The sequence below is a fragment of the Mus pahari genome, chromosome 2, assembly GCF_900095145.1.
Source record: "Mus pahari chromosome 2, PAHARI_EIJ_v1.1, whole genome shotgun sequence".
NCBI lineage: Eukaryota > Metazoa > Chordata > Mammalia > Rodentia > Muridae > Mus > Mus pahari.
The window spans coordinates 155,363,640-155,378,483 of record NC_034591.1 but is presented as its reverse complement, the minus strand read 5'-3'; the positions used below and the strand labels follow the sequence as shown (position 1 = coordinate 155,378,483).

The window sequence follows — 14,844 nt, the reverse complement described above, 5'->3', positions numbered from 1 at the left end:
TCCACAAAGCTGTCCTTTGCCTTCACACACTTGTCATGGCACACTCATGCGGCATATCCATCACATACACATTAGATACACAGCACACACATTGGAAACCCTGTCTCAAAAAAAAAAAAAAAAAAAAAAAAAAAAAAAAAGCCCAAAAGAAGCAACAACGCAGGAAGTCACCCTCAGCTTGCTCTATCCTGGCTCCAGCCCCGGTTTCGAGATGTCAAGGCTCCGCCCCAGACTGCATCATAAACATGGCTGTGTCCAAAGGGCAGCCCCTGCTGCCTCAGTCTGAGTGTGGGCACGATGTCTCCAGGGCACAGCTGCAGTGCTGCCAGGAGGGCTGGCACAGGCCACTCACTGCAGATTCTGCCGCACTTGTGAATGATGCTGAGAGACTGAGAGAAAATCCCGCCAGAGACCCACTCCCTGCAAGGGCAATGCGAGAAACCTGAACTACAGCCTGGACTTCGCATGCATGGCCAGGTGCTCTGGTGGGACACAGTCCACGGTTAATTCGCTTGTACTGCTGTTCCAACAGATGGCTAGAATCCAAGTGACATACTCCTAACACCAAGTACCAAAGAGAAGAGAAGACATACTTCTGCGACTACACACACATGAAATGCGATCCTTCCCTGAGCTGTGGAGGAGTGGGTGGATCTGCTGCCGTGGAGGAGTCAGGAGACGGGGACAGACTTCTCACTAAAACACACCAAGAAAACAGAAGATAAGTATATACACACACGCACACATACATACACATACATCAATGTCGTTTAGAACAAAGATTGTTATTAATTGTGTGTGTGTGCACAAGTGTGTGCATGTTTGTAGAGGTCAGAAGACATCTTACAAATCCAACTAATGCTGGGCATGGTGGCACAGGCCTAATTCTAGCACCAGGGAGGGAGGCAGAGGAAGGTCTCTTGAGTTTGGGGCCAGCCTGGTCTACAAAGTCAATTCCAGGACCACCAAGAGAAACCTTGTCTCGAAAAAACCCAAAATGGAAAAAAGGAAAAAAGAAAAAAAAGAGCAGTTAAAAGGGGCTTCTGACCATCCATTTGCACCGTCTGGCCTAGCCTTCCTTTTCTTGCTTTAAAGTCAGTTCCCAGGTATTTGCCAGAAAGTGCTGTTGTATCTTTTCTCGTTCACACCAAGGAGGTGTCAGTTACAGGCTTAGCACGGAAGCACGCTGACCCAGAGTGGCTCGAATGGTTCCAGAGCGGGAATCCCTGAGCTACTCTTTGGTATCAGGCCAGCGTGACATTGAGTTTAGAGGACTGAAATGGGTTTTGCTTACAGAATACAGGAGGCAAATGAGTAAGAGGTTGGTTGTGGCGGCACACACTTCGGTCCCGGTGCTGGGAGGCAGGGGGAGGAGTGAAGAACAGAATCAGAAGGCCAAGGTCCACCCCACCTTCATACACCACCACCCATGAGAGACAGACAGACCAGCACAAACACCTGCTCGCTAATGTGCCGTGGGCATCATGGGACTCCCATCCCGAGATCTCAGTGTGCACTGGGGTACCAGCCAGAGTAAACACAATTCCACAGCTGCCAAAATATCAGGTGCACTTTCTAAGGATCCTGGCCTGTAGGATTTCCATGTAGGAAGAAATTATTTAAAAAAAGATCTTGTTTTAAATTATGTAGCAGGGCATGGTGGCACACACCTTTTAATTCCAGCACTCTCAAGGCAGAGGCAGGAGGAACTTGGTGAGTTTGAGGCCAGCCTGGTCTACAAAGCAAGTTCTAGGGCAGCCAGGGCTGTTACCTAGAGAAACCCTGTCTCAAAACTAACAACAAACGCATGTGTGCAGGTGTGCGCCGGTGGTTTCCAGGACAGCCGGAGCTGTTACACAGAGAAAGCCTCTCTCAGCAACAATAACAACTGTCTGTCTGAGTGGAGGAGGGTACAAGTTATCTCAGGCGCTCAAGGCAGTGCATGAGGAAACAAACTATAAAAGCAGTATGCAACTTAAGCACCGAGCCATCTCTCTAGCCCTAATGACTTCCGAGACAAGGTCATACTCTGTCAGCACAGGATGGGCTTCAACCGCCTCAGCCACCTTGAGTACAGTATGCAAGAGTCACCATGCTTGGCTCCTCTAGAGAAACCCTCACTGTGTCATGGCTGAAAAATAAAATGAGGGCTGAAGAGGTGGCTCAGTGGTTAAGAGCACCAACTGCTCTTCCGAAGGTCCTGAGTTCAAATCCCAGCAACCACATGGTGGCTCACAGCCATCTGTAATGGGATCTGATGCCCTCTTCTGGTACATCTGAGGACAGCTACAGTGTACTTAGATATAATAATAAATACATCTTAAAAAAAAAAAATGAAAACGAATTCTCTGAGCTCCAGGCCATGGCGTTGGAGCGGGGATAGCTGCTTCTTCTATAGTCTAGGGACACACCTGAGGCTCAGGAACAAAGGCAGAGACTCCACATGGAAGTGAGTCCCTTGGTAGACTTTCCTTGTGGAAGCAAAAGCAAGAGCCCCCCTTAGCACCCACTAAGGGGAGTAGTCAGCTTGAAGCATGCACGCACCTGTGGTTTGACTCTCCCTGGGACTCTCAGGAGCTGGCTCACAGGAAGCAGGAGTTTCTTCCTCTTCATGAAGACTCTCTGCTTCTTCAGGGGGGCCTTCGGTCTGATGGTTTGTCATGGCCGCCTCTTCCTGAGGACTGATGGGGACAGACTGGCATGTTAAAACTTGCGGGACGCCATCCAGCCTCTTCAAACTACTGATCTGGGGTCTAGTTACACGGCCTTGGCTGCTGTGACTCAGCTTTCCAAATGAGGCCACGCCTGTGGCCCACCATACTTGGCCTCCTTTTAATTTTCTAATGGAGAATCATACTACACAGAAGCTTGCTGTGTGGTCCACTCCTGCAATCCCTGGACCGAAGCCAGAGGCAGGATGATCACAAGTTCAAAGTTATCCTGACTTCACAGGGAGTGCTCAGCCAACCTGGCCTACATGGGACCCTTAGCTCACATGCACACACGTACGCACGCACGCACACACATACGCGCACACACCCTCTCATACAGAAAAGATGCTACCTATTTAATAACTTAATATTCTTCTCATAAATAATGTTATTTTCTTTTTTATAAAATGCAGACCAGAAAGACTGGAGCAAATGATGTATGAGAGCTGCCTCCTCAGCGCCCCCCACTTGTTTCAGCTAAACCTCACCTGAACCCCCGACTCCCTAAACCAACATCTTTTCATTTTATGTATACGGGTGTTTTGTCTGCTTGTATGCCTGCGTACCATATGCATGCACAGAACCCTCAGTGGCCAGAAGAGCGCATCAGATTCTCTGGAAGTGGAGTTAGTGGAGCGGTGAGATGCCATGTGCATATTGGGAACCTAACCCATAAGAGCAGCCTGGTGCTCTTAACTGCTGAGCTCTATCTCCAGTCCCTAGTCAGGGTCTTCGTGGATTTGGTGACACTGGCTGGTCCAAGAGCTCCTGAGCTGCACCTGTCTCGCAGTTTCCCAGTGTCAGGTGCAGGTGTGCTCTGCTGTTGTAGCTTGTATGTGCACACCAGGGACCTTGCCTCATTATCTCATGTCTGTACAGCAAGCACTGAACTCATTCCATTTCTGACTCAAACACTTGCTTTGTTTGTTTGGTTTTCTGAGACAAGGTCTCTCTATGCAGCGCTGGCTATCCTGGAACTTTCTCTAGAGTCCATCTGGCTTCAAACTCAGACCTGCTACCTCTCTCCTGATCCCTACTGCACGCAGCATAGCTCACCAAGTTTAAAGAGTTACACAGCTGGGCTGGAGGGGGTGGCTCAGCAGTTTAGAGCACTGGCTGCTACCGGAGGGCACATGGGTTCTGTCCATACGGCAGCTCACAATTGTGTGTTAAATCTAGTTCTGGCTTCAGCAGGCACTGCACATATATGCTGTACATTTATGCATGCAGGCAAAATATACACGTAAAAGTAAATAAAGGAGCCTCAGCCTTCTGGAGCTCTGACCCAGTTTCCTGCGGCTCTTACCTGCATGACCCATCTGCGTGCATCTGCTCTTTCTGTCTTTCCTTCTCCGTCACTTCCTCAGAAGCCATTCCATTTGGTTCAGGTGTGTAAAGCATTTCATAAAAAATACTTTCAGATCTTTTTAGCTACAAATAAGAAAAAGTACTTTTCAATATATTCTTAGTATATTTAATATTAGTAAACCAGAAATGATCACATTAAAGATTATACCCCCAAATACTTGTAGATAAATCTAGGTTTAAGTATATTAAAAATTAATATTGTTTACTACTAAAATGCAAAAGGCCATTTAAACAAGAGCTAATGCACATTACAGACATAGCTATTGGGTGGTATTTTTATTTGGCAAACACATCTATCATTGAGTCTTAGAGCTCTCTGACTAAAAGCACACCTTAATTCCCTCAATCTCATCTTCCCAGCCCCCCCCACCCTTCCTTACCTGAACTTTTACCTTTCTGCCAACATCTGCATTTTGGGGTTCAGCTTCTTCTAGGTGAGCAGATTCTGCTGCTGGCGTCTCATAATCTGGCTTTCCATCATTTTCTCTGTGGATGGTGTCTAGCTCCTTAACGTTATCATCCCTCCTTAGAGTCTGCTCAAAACACAGATCGCATTTTCATTTATGTACTTACATTTTGTGTTATTGTTTCGAGTCAGGGTATCATTCCAGACTGGCCCAGAACTCACTAGGTAGCTCACTGGTCATGAATCTGTAGTGAGCCTCTTTCCTGGCTTTATGAGGTGGTAGGATTACAGATGGGTCTTGTAATGTAGCCCAGGTTGGTATGGAAATTGTAATTCTCTGCCCACAGCTCTTGAATGTAATGGTTCTAGGTCTGTACTACTGCTGCCTGGCCTTCCAGCACTTTGGTTTGGCTATGTGTGTAAGTATGGATGTCTGTGTATATGGGTACTTGTGGAGCCAGAACAGTCAGCTCTCCTGGAGCTTAACTGCCATGTGGGTGCTGGGAACAGAACCTGGGTCCTCTTGAAGAGCAGCCTCCACTCTTAACCCCCGAGCCGTTTCTACAGTACTCCTGGTTCAGACAGTGTCTCATAGGCAGCCCAGGCCCCGATGCTGGGGTTACATGCTTGAGCTGCCGCACCCAGCTTCACCTCTGCCTCCTAAGCATCCTTACCCGGGCACTGTGCACATGTGTGTATAGTTTTACAGACAGTTGACATTAATGTGGAAAACAAAACCAGACTTTTACTTACAGGGAAGATTTCTATAAGAAACAGATAAATGAAGGGAATATATACTTTTCTCCTTCCCTCTCTTTTAAAATCACCCATTCTGCAATTTGTAAAATATGCCATAGTTCAACAGTCAGAGTCTAATGCCCACGAGCAAGGTCTGCTCTTCTTGGATGGAAGGAGAGGTGGGCCAGGGCAGGGAGCACTTGCAGCTGATGCATTTATGGTCCACGGTACCTCTCGGGGGTGTGCGCAGTGAATAAGTGGAAGAAATGGCTGCCGAGGCTAAGGAGAACAGGGCGGCAGACTGAGAGACATCTTTCTCCGCATGCAAAGTCACGTTAAGTCATGCACAAGGTAAGACAGACAATTGGGTAGTGCTGAGAATTTGACACAGGACCTTGCACATGCCAGGTAACCACCCCATAGCATACGCCTCCCAAGTTAATGCCAAGCTAACAGAGTTGACTCGGCCTACTGGAGAACTTCCTGGCAGCGTCTCACATGGGGACTGCCCGTCAGACTGCCCTGTGGATTATTCTCTACTTTGCTAAGCCTACTGTGGGTCGTGCCATCTCTAGGCAACAGGTCCCCTTGGCTCCCCTTGATGACAGACCTGCAAGACAACCATCCCTGTTCTCCCCTAAGTCGCTCTCAGGTCTGGTGTTCATCACAGTAACAAGTAAACAAGGACAGGGCTCGTCCTGCATGACAGGTCACATTTGTTGAGAGCTCTTACATGTCTCCCTGTATAAACAGGCCATGTGGTATCACGGGCTTACAGTGGAGATGGTTAAGCTGAGGGTGGTACAAGGGCATCGAACAGTTGTATTGGCTCTCCTCTCTTGAGCACAGGGTTATTTTCATTTTAATAAGCCACCATAGCTTACTATTATAATAATCAAATCATACGAAGCAGCTGTCTCTATAGTAGACCTTTTAAAATCTACCAAACATGTAAGTCTATGTCTGTGTAACTCAGTCGAGGCAGTCATGATGGGGCCTCTTTGGGGCCCAGGCCCTCTGCAGGCTAATTCAGGACTGCCTGGCTACAAGATCAGTTCAAGGCCGCATGGACAATCAGTGAGATTCTGTCTTAAAATAAACTTTTCTGGGGGGGGATGGGGTAGGGCACAGTGGTGCACACCTTTAACCCCAGCATCTGGAAGGCAGAAGCAAGAGGATACTGTAAGTTCGAGGCCAGCCTGGTCTACAAATTAAGTCCAGGATAGCCAGGGCTATTCAGAGAAACCTGGTCCTGAAAAGCCAAAAGAAAAAAACAAAATAGAACAAAAAAAGAAAAGGGGAAGGGAGGGAGGGAGGGAGAGAAGAAGGGATGCTGTCACTTTGAAGTGGAGGCAAGAGATCAGGAGCTCCAGGCTCTCTTCAGCCCTGTGTGGATGCGGAGAGACTTGTGTCATCCCTCCCACCCCGACCAAAAATAAAGTAAAACATAAAGAGGCTGGGTGTGGCGGCTTATGCCTGCAACCCCACTACTTGGGGTAAAGGGAGGAGAACGGCCAGCCAGCCTGGACTTGTTGCCAACAGCCAGGATGAAAGAGAAACTGGTCAGAGACGGCTCCGTGGGTAAGGGTGCTGCTTACTGCCAAGCCTGACAACCTGAGCTCCATCCCTGGACAGCTGCGGGGAGAACCAGTTCCTACGGGTTGTCCTCTCCACATGGGTGCTGTGGAGTACACACCCACACGCATGCACGAAATAAAGAAATACATCAGCCCTGCCTACAACCTTAGCCTGGTCTGTGACGCATGTCTGTGACCTCAGTTGCATGGGGACACGGCAGGAGAATGCTACACAAGGCCTGTTTGTGCTATAGGAGGGTTCACGGAGGGAGGTCCCTAACACCTCAGTGAGGCTGTATTAAGGGCTGGGCTATAATTCTGAGAGAGAGTATTAATTAGCCTGTGACAATGTCTATGGCTAGTGGCCCTTCTGTTACTACTCTGGCTGCCTCTCTGCACCATATTAAATAAGCCAGTTTTCTTAACAAGCAAGGAGAAAAGATGTACCTACAGCAGTGAAGAGCAAGGACATCACAGTTAAGTCAGGGTACCTGAGTAAGCCTGAAAGGACTGTCCCTCACTTCTGAAGGGCTTTGTGAGGGAGACGGATCGGAAGCACCGAGGACACTCAGCCCCTTCCTCTTCTCCCTCAGGCAGGCCTGCTGGTGCCTCCTGATCCGCTCTAGCTGCTCTTCCACAGTCATCCGAGGCCGAGCGCTCTCAGCCAAACACAGCTGCTCCACGGCACTTCTTGGTCTTTCCTTAAAATTAAAATTAAGTCTGTGAACACACAGGCGCACACAGTCCCTCACTTGGTGAAGTGCGTGCCTAGCATGCACTAGGGCCCGAGTTGGATTCTAGGCACCAAATAACCCAGGAGGAGGAGGATCAAGAACATCTTCAGCTATACAGAGTTCAAAGCAAGGCTGGAGTGCATGAGATTATTGTCTCAAAAACAAATAAATATTTCTAAAAATATCATGACTAGAAAGTGTTATAAGGTAAATTAATAAATTTTTGTCTTCAACACCGATAGGAAACATCAGAAGCACCAGCCTGTGGCAGAGTGCTGGCCTCCTGATCTCCAGCTGCAATACTACAGAAATCCACTCAGCCAACCATAAGGGTGACTGAGGGCTGAGATGGCCAAAGGGCAGGTAAGAGAAGCCTATGTATGCCTGTGTTCTTTCTTTCTGAATGCTTCTCTTTCTCTTGACCCATGGGCTCTAAAGCTACATTAAATAATACCATCAAACCTTGCTGTAGCTGGGTGGTGTCGGCAGACCCCTTTAGTCCCATCACTTGGGAGCATAGCCAGGCAGATCTTTGTGAGTTCAAGTCCAGTCTGGTCTATAGACTTCCAAGATAGCCAAGGCTACACAGAGAAACTGTCTCAAAACCCAAACCAAACCAAAATAAAACTATCCTATTAAACTCGAATGCTGCTTTAAAAAGACAGTGCTGCGACTGGAGAGCTGGCTTAGTAAAGTGCCTGTTGTCATGCATGAGGACCTGCATCCCCAGCACCACGGAAAGCCAGCCTCTCTCTCTTAATAACACTACTTTAGAACTACGACCACTACATTAACAGTGATACATAGCTGTTAGTTTTATCTTACAATTGTATTCATTTTGGGGGGTAAATTTTGAGCCAGGGTCTTTTGTAGTCCAGGCTGTCCTCAAACTCAGGGTACACTGCCGTCTCCTGAGAAGTTAGGATCACGAGCATGTGCCAACATGCCTTGGACTATCTAATTGTCTTTCCCGTTAAAAAGACACAGTATCACTGTGCAGGCCGACTGTGGGCTAAGGCTCAGGCTAGGGTTGACCAAAAGATACTGTGCTTGGCTATCCTAACAAAACGAAACCAGAAAGAAGACGATGTTCCTAATCCAACTCTACAACAGCAAGCCAGCTGTGGGCAGCAGTGAGGAGATCTATACCGTTCTTAGCTCCACCATCTTCTTAGTCTTCCTCAGGGTCACATAGGAAGCTATCGTGGAGGACTCGGGTGTGGGTGACTTTGTTCTCAGAGGAACTCCGACTGGAAAATGGGAACCTGAAAGTTAAAGCAGTGTTAAGTTCCACAGAGCACTTGTGACCTGGCACAGTGTCCCCATGAGCGCTACCCTGGAGGCCCTGGCTGACTACGGATTTCTAGTGAGTTGGGACTAACCTAACCCACGAACAGTGAGTGTTCTCCTGCCACTTGACACACAGGCTCCCAGGCCCACGGTCTGGTGGGACTGGGATGGGAGAGAAGGCTCAGCAGTTAAGAGTGTCTCCTGCTGTTACAGAGGCTTGGGGTCCTATTGTCAGTACCCATGTCAGGCACTCACAGGCATCTGCACCTCCAGCTCTAAGGGTCTCCCTCCCTCTCCTGACCTGAGGGTACATATACATGAGGCATAGATTTAAAAAAAACAAAACAAAACAAACAAACAAAAAACTCACACACATTAAAAATCTCAAAAGATCAGTTCATTGCATTTGTAACTCTGTGTGTGGATGTAGGTTCTGGGTGCTGAACCTGGGTCCCCGGAAGAAAAGCCAGCACTCCCAATCACTGGGCCACCACACCATTCCTTATGGTGACTCTTTTGCCCAAACTTTTCTGGTTCTTTTAATTTCCATTTCTTTAAAAACATATCTTTTAGCTGGGCAACTGGGTGCATGCCTTTAATCCCAGCACTTAAGAGGCAGAGGCAGGTAGAACTCTGAGTTCAAGGCCAGAGTTCCAGAACAGCCATGGCTGCACAGAGAAACCCTGTCTCAGAAAACAAAACAAAAGCCACACGTTTTTAAAATTGTTAATTTTATGTGCGTGTGTATGTATGTATGTATGTATGTATGTATGTACATACGTACGTATGTAGGTACTCCATGTGTGTGCCTGGTGCCATCAGAGGTCAGAAGAGAGTTTGAGACCCCTGGAACTAGAGTTACAGATGGCTGTGAGACTTGAACCTAGGTCCTTCACAAGTGTTTTTAACTGCTGAGCAAACTCTCTGGCCTCTTTATTTTTGAGACAAAGTCTTGCTACACAGCCCTAGTTGGTCACAAACTCATAGCAATCCTCTTGTAGGTTTGTGTCAACATGTTTCAAAGTATTTCTTTCTTCTCCTTCTTTTTTCTTATATATTTTTTAAAGATTTTTTTTATTATTATATCTAAGTACACTGTAGCTGTCTCAGATGCACCAGAAGAGGGCGTCAGATCTCATTATGGATGGTTGTGAGCCACCATGTGGTTGCTGGGATTTGAACTCAGGACCCTTGGAAGAGCAGTTGGTGCTCTTAACCACTGAGTGATCTCTCCAGGTTCTCCCCCCCCCTTTTTTTTTTGTGAGACAAGGTCTCATATAGCTCTGGCTGTCCTTGAAGTCACAGAGTCACTCACCTACTTCTGCCTCCTAAGTGCTGGGATTAAAGGTATGCACCACCATATATAGCTCAAAGCTCAAAACATTTTTTTTTTTTTGGTTTTTCGAGACAGGGTTTCTCTGTGTAGCCCTGGTTGTTCTGGAACTTACTCTGCAGACCAGGCTGGCCTTGAACTCAGAAATCTGCCTGCCTCTGCCTCCCAAGGTGCTGGGATTAAAGGCATGCACCACCACTACCCAGCTCAAAACATTTTTTAACTGGGAAACTCAAAGAGATCTCAAAGATTTCAAATAAGAGATGACAGATTTAGGTACATACTGGTTGAAAATATATATTAAGATATCTGAAAACAAAGACCTAAAAGAGGTAAAATATTGTAAATGCTGACCTTTAACAACTGGAGCTTCTGTCTCAGAAACTGGCTCTGACTTTTCTTCTCCATTAGATTCATCAACTTCTGCCACTGTGGTTAACTCTGGCTCACTCTTGTAGAGTCTATAATCTGGACCCTTGAATGGAAGACATGTGATTGCAACAACAAAAGCTGTACATTCACTGTACACTGTACCTCCACTAGGTAGGTGGCTCAGTGCTAGATAGAAGTCTTGTCCAGCACCTGAAAGGTCTTGGGCTCAACTGAAAAATGTTTGCTTTTAAAGAGGCAAATTGAAAGCCCCAGCTGGCTACTTCTGACATAACACAATACATGTTATGTATGTGATAACGGAGTAGAAAGAATAGTTCAAAGTTTTTTTTTCTTCTTCTTTAGGGAGATTTCACTTTTCCCATCTATCTATCTATCTATCTATCTATCTATCTATCTATCTATCTATCTATCTATCTATCTATCTATTTGGTTTTCGAGACTGGGTTTCTCTGTGTAGCCCTGGCTGTCCTGGAACTCACTTTGAAGATTAGGCTGGCCTCAAACTCAGAAATCCGCCTGCCTCTGCCTCCCAAGTGCTGGGATTAAAGGCGTGTGCCACCACGCCCGGCTGGGAGATTTTTTATTTTTTATTTTTTATTTTTTGGTTTTTCGAGACAGGGTTTTTCTGTGTAATCCTGGCTGTCCTGGAACTCACTCTGTAGACCAGGCTGGCCTCGAACTCAGAAATTCGCCTGCCTCTGCCTACTGAGTGCTGGGATTAAAGGCGTGCGCCACCACGCCCGGCTGGAGATTTTTAATTAGTAAAATTTACTATTGTAAAATTAAGAATATTCCTAGGGACAACATACTTTTTTTCTGTGTGTAGGTATCCAAAGGCCTTGTACGCACTCTAGAGATTTATTTTATGTATATTAGAGTTTGGCTTGTCTGTTTATAAGTGCACCCCACAGGTGTGCCTGGTACCCACAGAGGCTATGAAAGGGTGTTGGTCCCTGAAACTGCCGTAACAGACGGTTATGCATTGCAAAGAAACAGAAACCGAATCTGAGTCCCAAGCCAGGTCTCTAGCTCCTTGCATGCACTTTATTACCCAAAGCTATCCCTTTGGAGGCAGGTCTCATACAACCCAGGCTTGCCTTGACCTCTTGGCCCTTTGACCTCCCAGGGATAGTCTCCCCCTGACCCTGCTTGAGGCTACTCAGCCTCAGTTGCTCTGGAGTCATGGCTATCCTGCACAGGCCTCTCCGAGTGCTGGGATGGCGGATGAGTGCCATCAGACCTGGCCCCAAATCACATTTTTATCATGGTTAAACTAAGGTTTAAAAACAGTCATAGAATCCAATACCTTTCATCTAGACGATAGTCTGGGTGAGCAAGGCTTATCCCAAACTAAATTCCTGTCAGAGAATACAATGTCCTCACCACTATCCAAGTTCTGTTTTCTCTTGGAAACAAGGACTTGCTTTACAGCTCAGGCTAGCCTTGACCTCACAATGCATCTGCTAATCCCACGTCCCTCAATCTCCTACTTGCTTCTAACAACCATCTTCCTTTCTCGTTGAAGCCTCATTTCCAATCACAGGGAGCACTGCTCCCGCCAGTGCCTGCATCCTTGCATGGTTTCCTAAACTGCCCAGCTCCCATCTATTTTGCTTTTTCCTTATTTTCTGATCCAAATATCCTGTGTCTAAAACTATGAAATAGCAAATTTAAAATACAGCTTCAGCAAAATGTGCAAAATGAAATATTAAAATTATGAGAACATTAAAAAATGAGAATGATAAAATATAAATTGGAAAAACAAAGGGTAATGTTATATGCAAACAAAAAAAGCACAGTTAAAAATGGAGTTATAACAAAATTAAGCTAGAGTATGAAATAAATTAATTTTAAAAATGAGCAGGTATACATGATCATTCTGTGGCTACTCCAGCCACTTACACAGTGAGATCCATTTCTTGGATATCCTTGAACTTGATGAATCTTCTTTTCTTCAGGCAGATGCACGGGGCCCCTGCTATAACAGAGCAAGGAGCTGCTATCACTGGGCAGAGGGGGGATTATGGGAGGCTGCTCTGTAAAGTCATAAGACCGAGGAAGTGGAGGCCGAGGTGGGGCTACTTCCTCTTCCTAAAGATTGTAGAATAGTCACCTTATTTAGACAAGCAGATTGGATTAAGCATTTCTAAACTGTTTTCATTGCTATATTAACTTAAAGTCACTTTAATATGATTAAAGGGACACTGCCAAGCCAAGGGTCTTACAATGAAAAAGCAAAGCAATTTAGCGTGCTAGTCAACATGGGGCTTTAAATGCCGTGCCGCGTCTGCTTCCGCCTACTGGTACGGGCAGCTTCGCCCACCCGGACAGACTGCACTTCACTGCAAAACCAGTGCAAGAAAAAAGGGCTGGCAAAAAAATAATAATGATGAAAAATTCCTATTATGTATTTTTGACGCCTTTGAGAGGAAAAAGAAAATAATTTCTTTTTTGGCCTTTAAGCAAAACTCAAGGGCAGAGATTTTCTTCAGTTAGGTTGACAGTATCTCTTTGTTGTTATAATTTCTCTATGGCATGCACAACCAAGCCTTTATCTAGCAACCATCCTACAAATTTTATCAAACATTAGAAGCCATGATAAATATTTAAATTACAAGCAAAATGTACAATGATGTTTAGGTTTTAACAGATTTTAAAAAGTAGTGACTAAGTTTTACATTTAAGGAAGAAAAATCATGTTAGAAGTCGTTAAGACACCAGATTACTAAGTCACATTTTTAAGATTAAAATGACCTAGATATATTTATTTAAGAAACATTTCGTCCTCCTGAGTCAGTCTTGCTATGAAGCCCAGGCAAATGTGCTTCCTCCTGCCTCAACCTCCCAAGCGCTGGGTTACAGGCGCGCACCACCCCAGGCAGGCTGGAGCTGTTTCTTTCAGGAATAGAGAAGATGAAACTACTTTTATTTCACTTGTTAATATCTCAAGTTAGCTAAAAAAAACAAGCCCAACTTACCTCATTTTTGTACTTAACTGATGAGAAAGGCTTTGATCCTGCCAGACCTACTGGGAAAATGAGAAAACATCACTACTTATGTAAGAACACTTTCCTTTCTTCTTTTCTTTTTTTGGTTGTTTTCTTCTTCAAGAAAGGGTTTTTCTCTGTGTAACTGCCCTGCTGTCCTGGAACTCACAGAGATCCCCCTGCCTCTGCCTCCTGAGTGCTGAGATTGAAGACGTGTGCCCCACAGATCAACAAGAACAACTTTCTAAATCCACAGAAAACATGATTTCAGTTAGCTTAATTTACTTAAGGATTTAAACTCTGGGCTGGAGAGATGGCTCAGAGGTTAAGAGCACTGACTGGCCGGGCGTGGTGGCACATGCCTTTAATCCCAGCACTCGGGAGGCAGAGGCAGGTGGATTTCTGAGTTCGAGGCCAGCCTGGTCTACAGAGTGAGTTCGAGGACAATCAAGGCTACACAGAGAAACCCGTCTCAAAAAACCAAAAAAAGGGGGCTGGAGAGATGGCTCAGCGGTTAAGAGCACTGACTGCTCTTCCAAAGGTCCTGAGTTCAAATCCCAGCAACCACATGGTGGTTCACAACCATCCATAATGAGATCTGATGCCCTCTCTTCTGTTGTGTCTAAAGACAGCTACAGTGTACTTACATATAATAAATAAATAAATCTTTAAAAAGAACAAGAATACAACTGAATTAAAAAAAAAAACAAAAAACAAAACAAAACAACAACAACAAAGAGCACTGACCACTCAGGACCACTTCCAGAGGTCCTGAGTTCAAATCCCAGTAACCACATGGTGGCTCACAACATCTGTAATGAGATTAGATGCCCTCTTCTGGTGCGTATTAAGACAGCTACAGTTTACTTATATTCAATAAATAAATAAATAAATTAAAAAATTTAAATTCGATGTTTTTATTTTATGAGCATGTGCATGCACACGTGCCAAGTGCTCATGAGGAAGGCAGAGGACAGCTTGTACAAGTGGGCTCTGTCCCTCCACCTTGTGGGGCTCAGGGACCAAACCCAGGTCTCCAGTATTGCAGCCAGTGTCCTTACCCACTGAGCTGTCCCACCAGGCCAGCCCGGTCCTACTTATTTTAGACGAAGTCTTCTCTGCTCTGTCCCTACCCATTGCCTGCTTCCAGAAGGCCTCTGCTATGGAGTTAATCTTCCAGCCACTCACTGAGGCTGGCCTCAGGCGCAGGCAGTCCCCCTGGCCTCAGCCTTCCTAGTGCTAGGACTGTGGTGTTAGCTGTCACATGTGGCGAAGCCTTCAGCTTCTTTTCTTGTTTTTTTTTTTTT

The 14,844-nt window shown here is 45.8% G+C and overlaps 1 protein-coding gene across 18 annotated transcripts in view; it reads right to left on the bottom strand.

The window, feature by feature from the left end:
• The window catches only part of Plekha5 (pleckstrin homology domain containing A5), a 173,354-nt gene that overhangs the window by 2,665 nt on the left and 155,845 nt on the right, over window positions 1-14,844 (bottom strand). For 7 of the 18 annotated variants that reach the window (XM_029535227.1, XM_029535230.1, XM_029535228.1 and 4 more), the window contains 9 exons: window positions 13,529-13,575; window positions 12,453-12,641; window positions 10,512-10,632; window positions 8,684-8,799; window positions 7,292-7,501; window positions 4,460-4,612; window positions 4,018-4,142; window positions 2,545-2,681; window positions 610-696 (listed from right to left, as the gene is read on the bottom strand). In XM_029535227.1, coding sequence (XP_029391087.1) covers window positions 610-696; window positions 2,545-2,681; window positions 4,018-4,142; window positions 4,460-4,612; window positions 7,292-7,501; window positions 8,684-8,799; window positions 10,512-10,632; window positions 12,453-12,641; window positions 13,529-13,575 — 1,185 coding nt within the window. Of the gene's footprint in view, window positions 1-593; window positions 697-2,544; window positions 2,682-4,017; window positions 4,143-4,459; window positions 4,613-7,291; window positions 7,502-8,683; window positions 8,800-10,511; window positions 10,633-12,452; window positions 12,642-13,528; window positions 13,576-14,844 lie in introns of those variants that run through there. The other 11 variants (XM_029535232.1, XM_029535237.1, XM_029535238.1 and 8 more) reach the window with 6 other exon arrangements.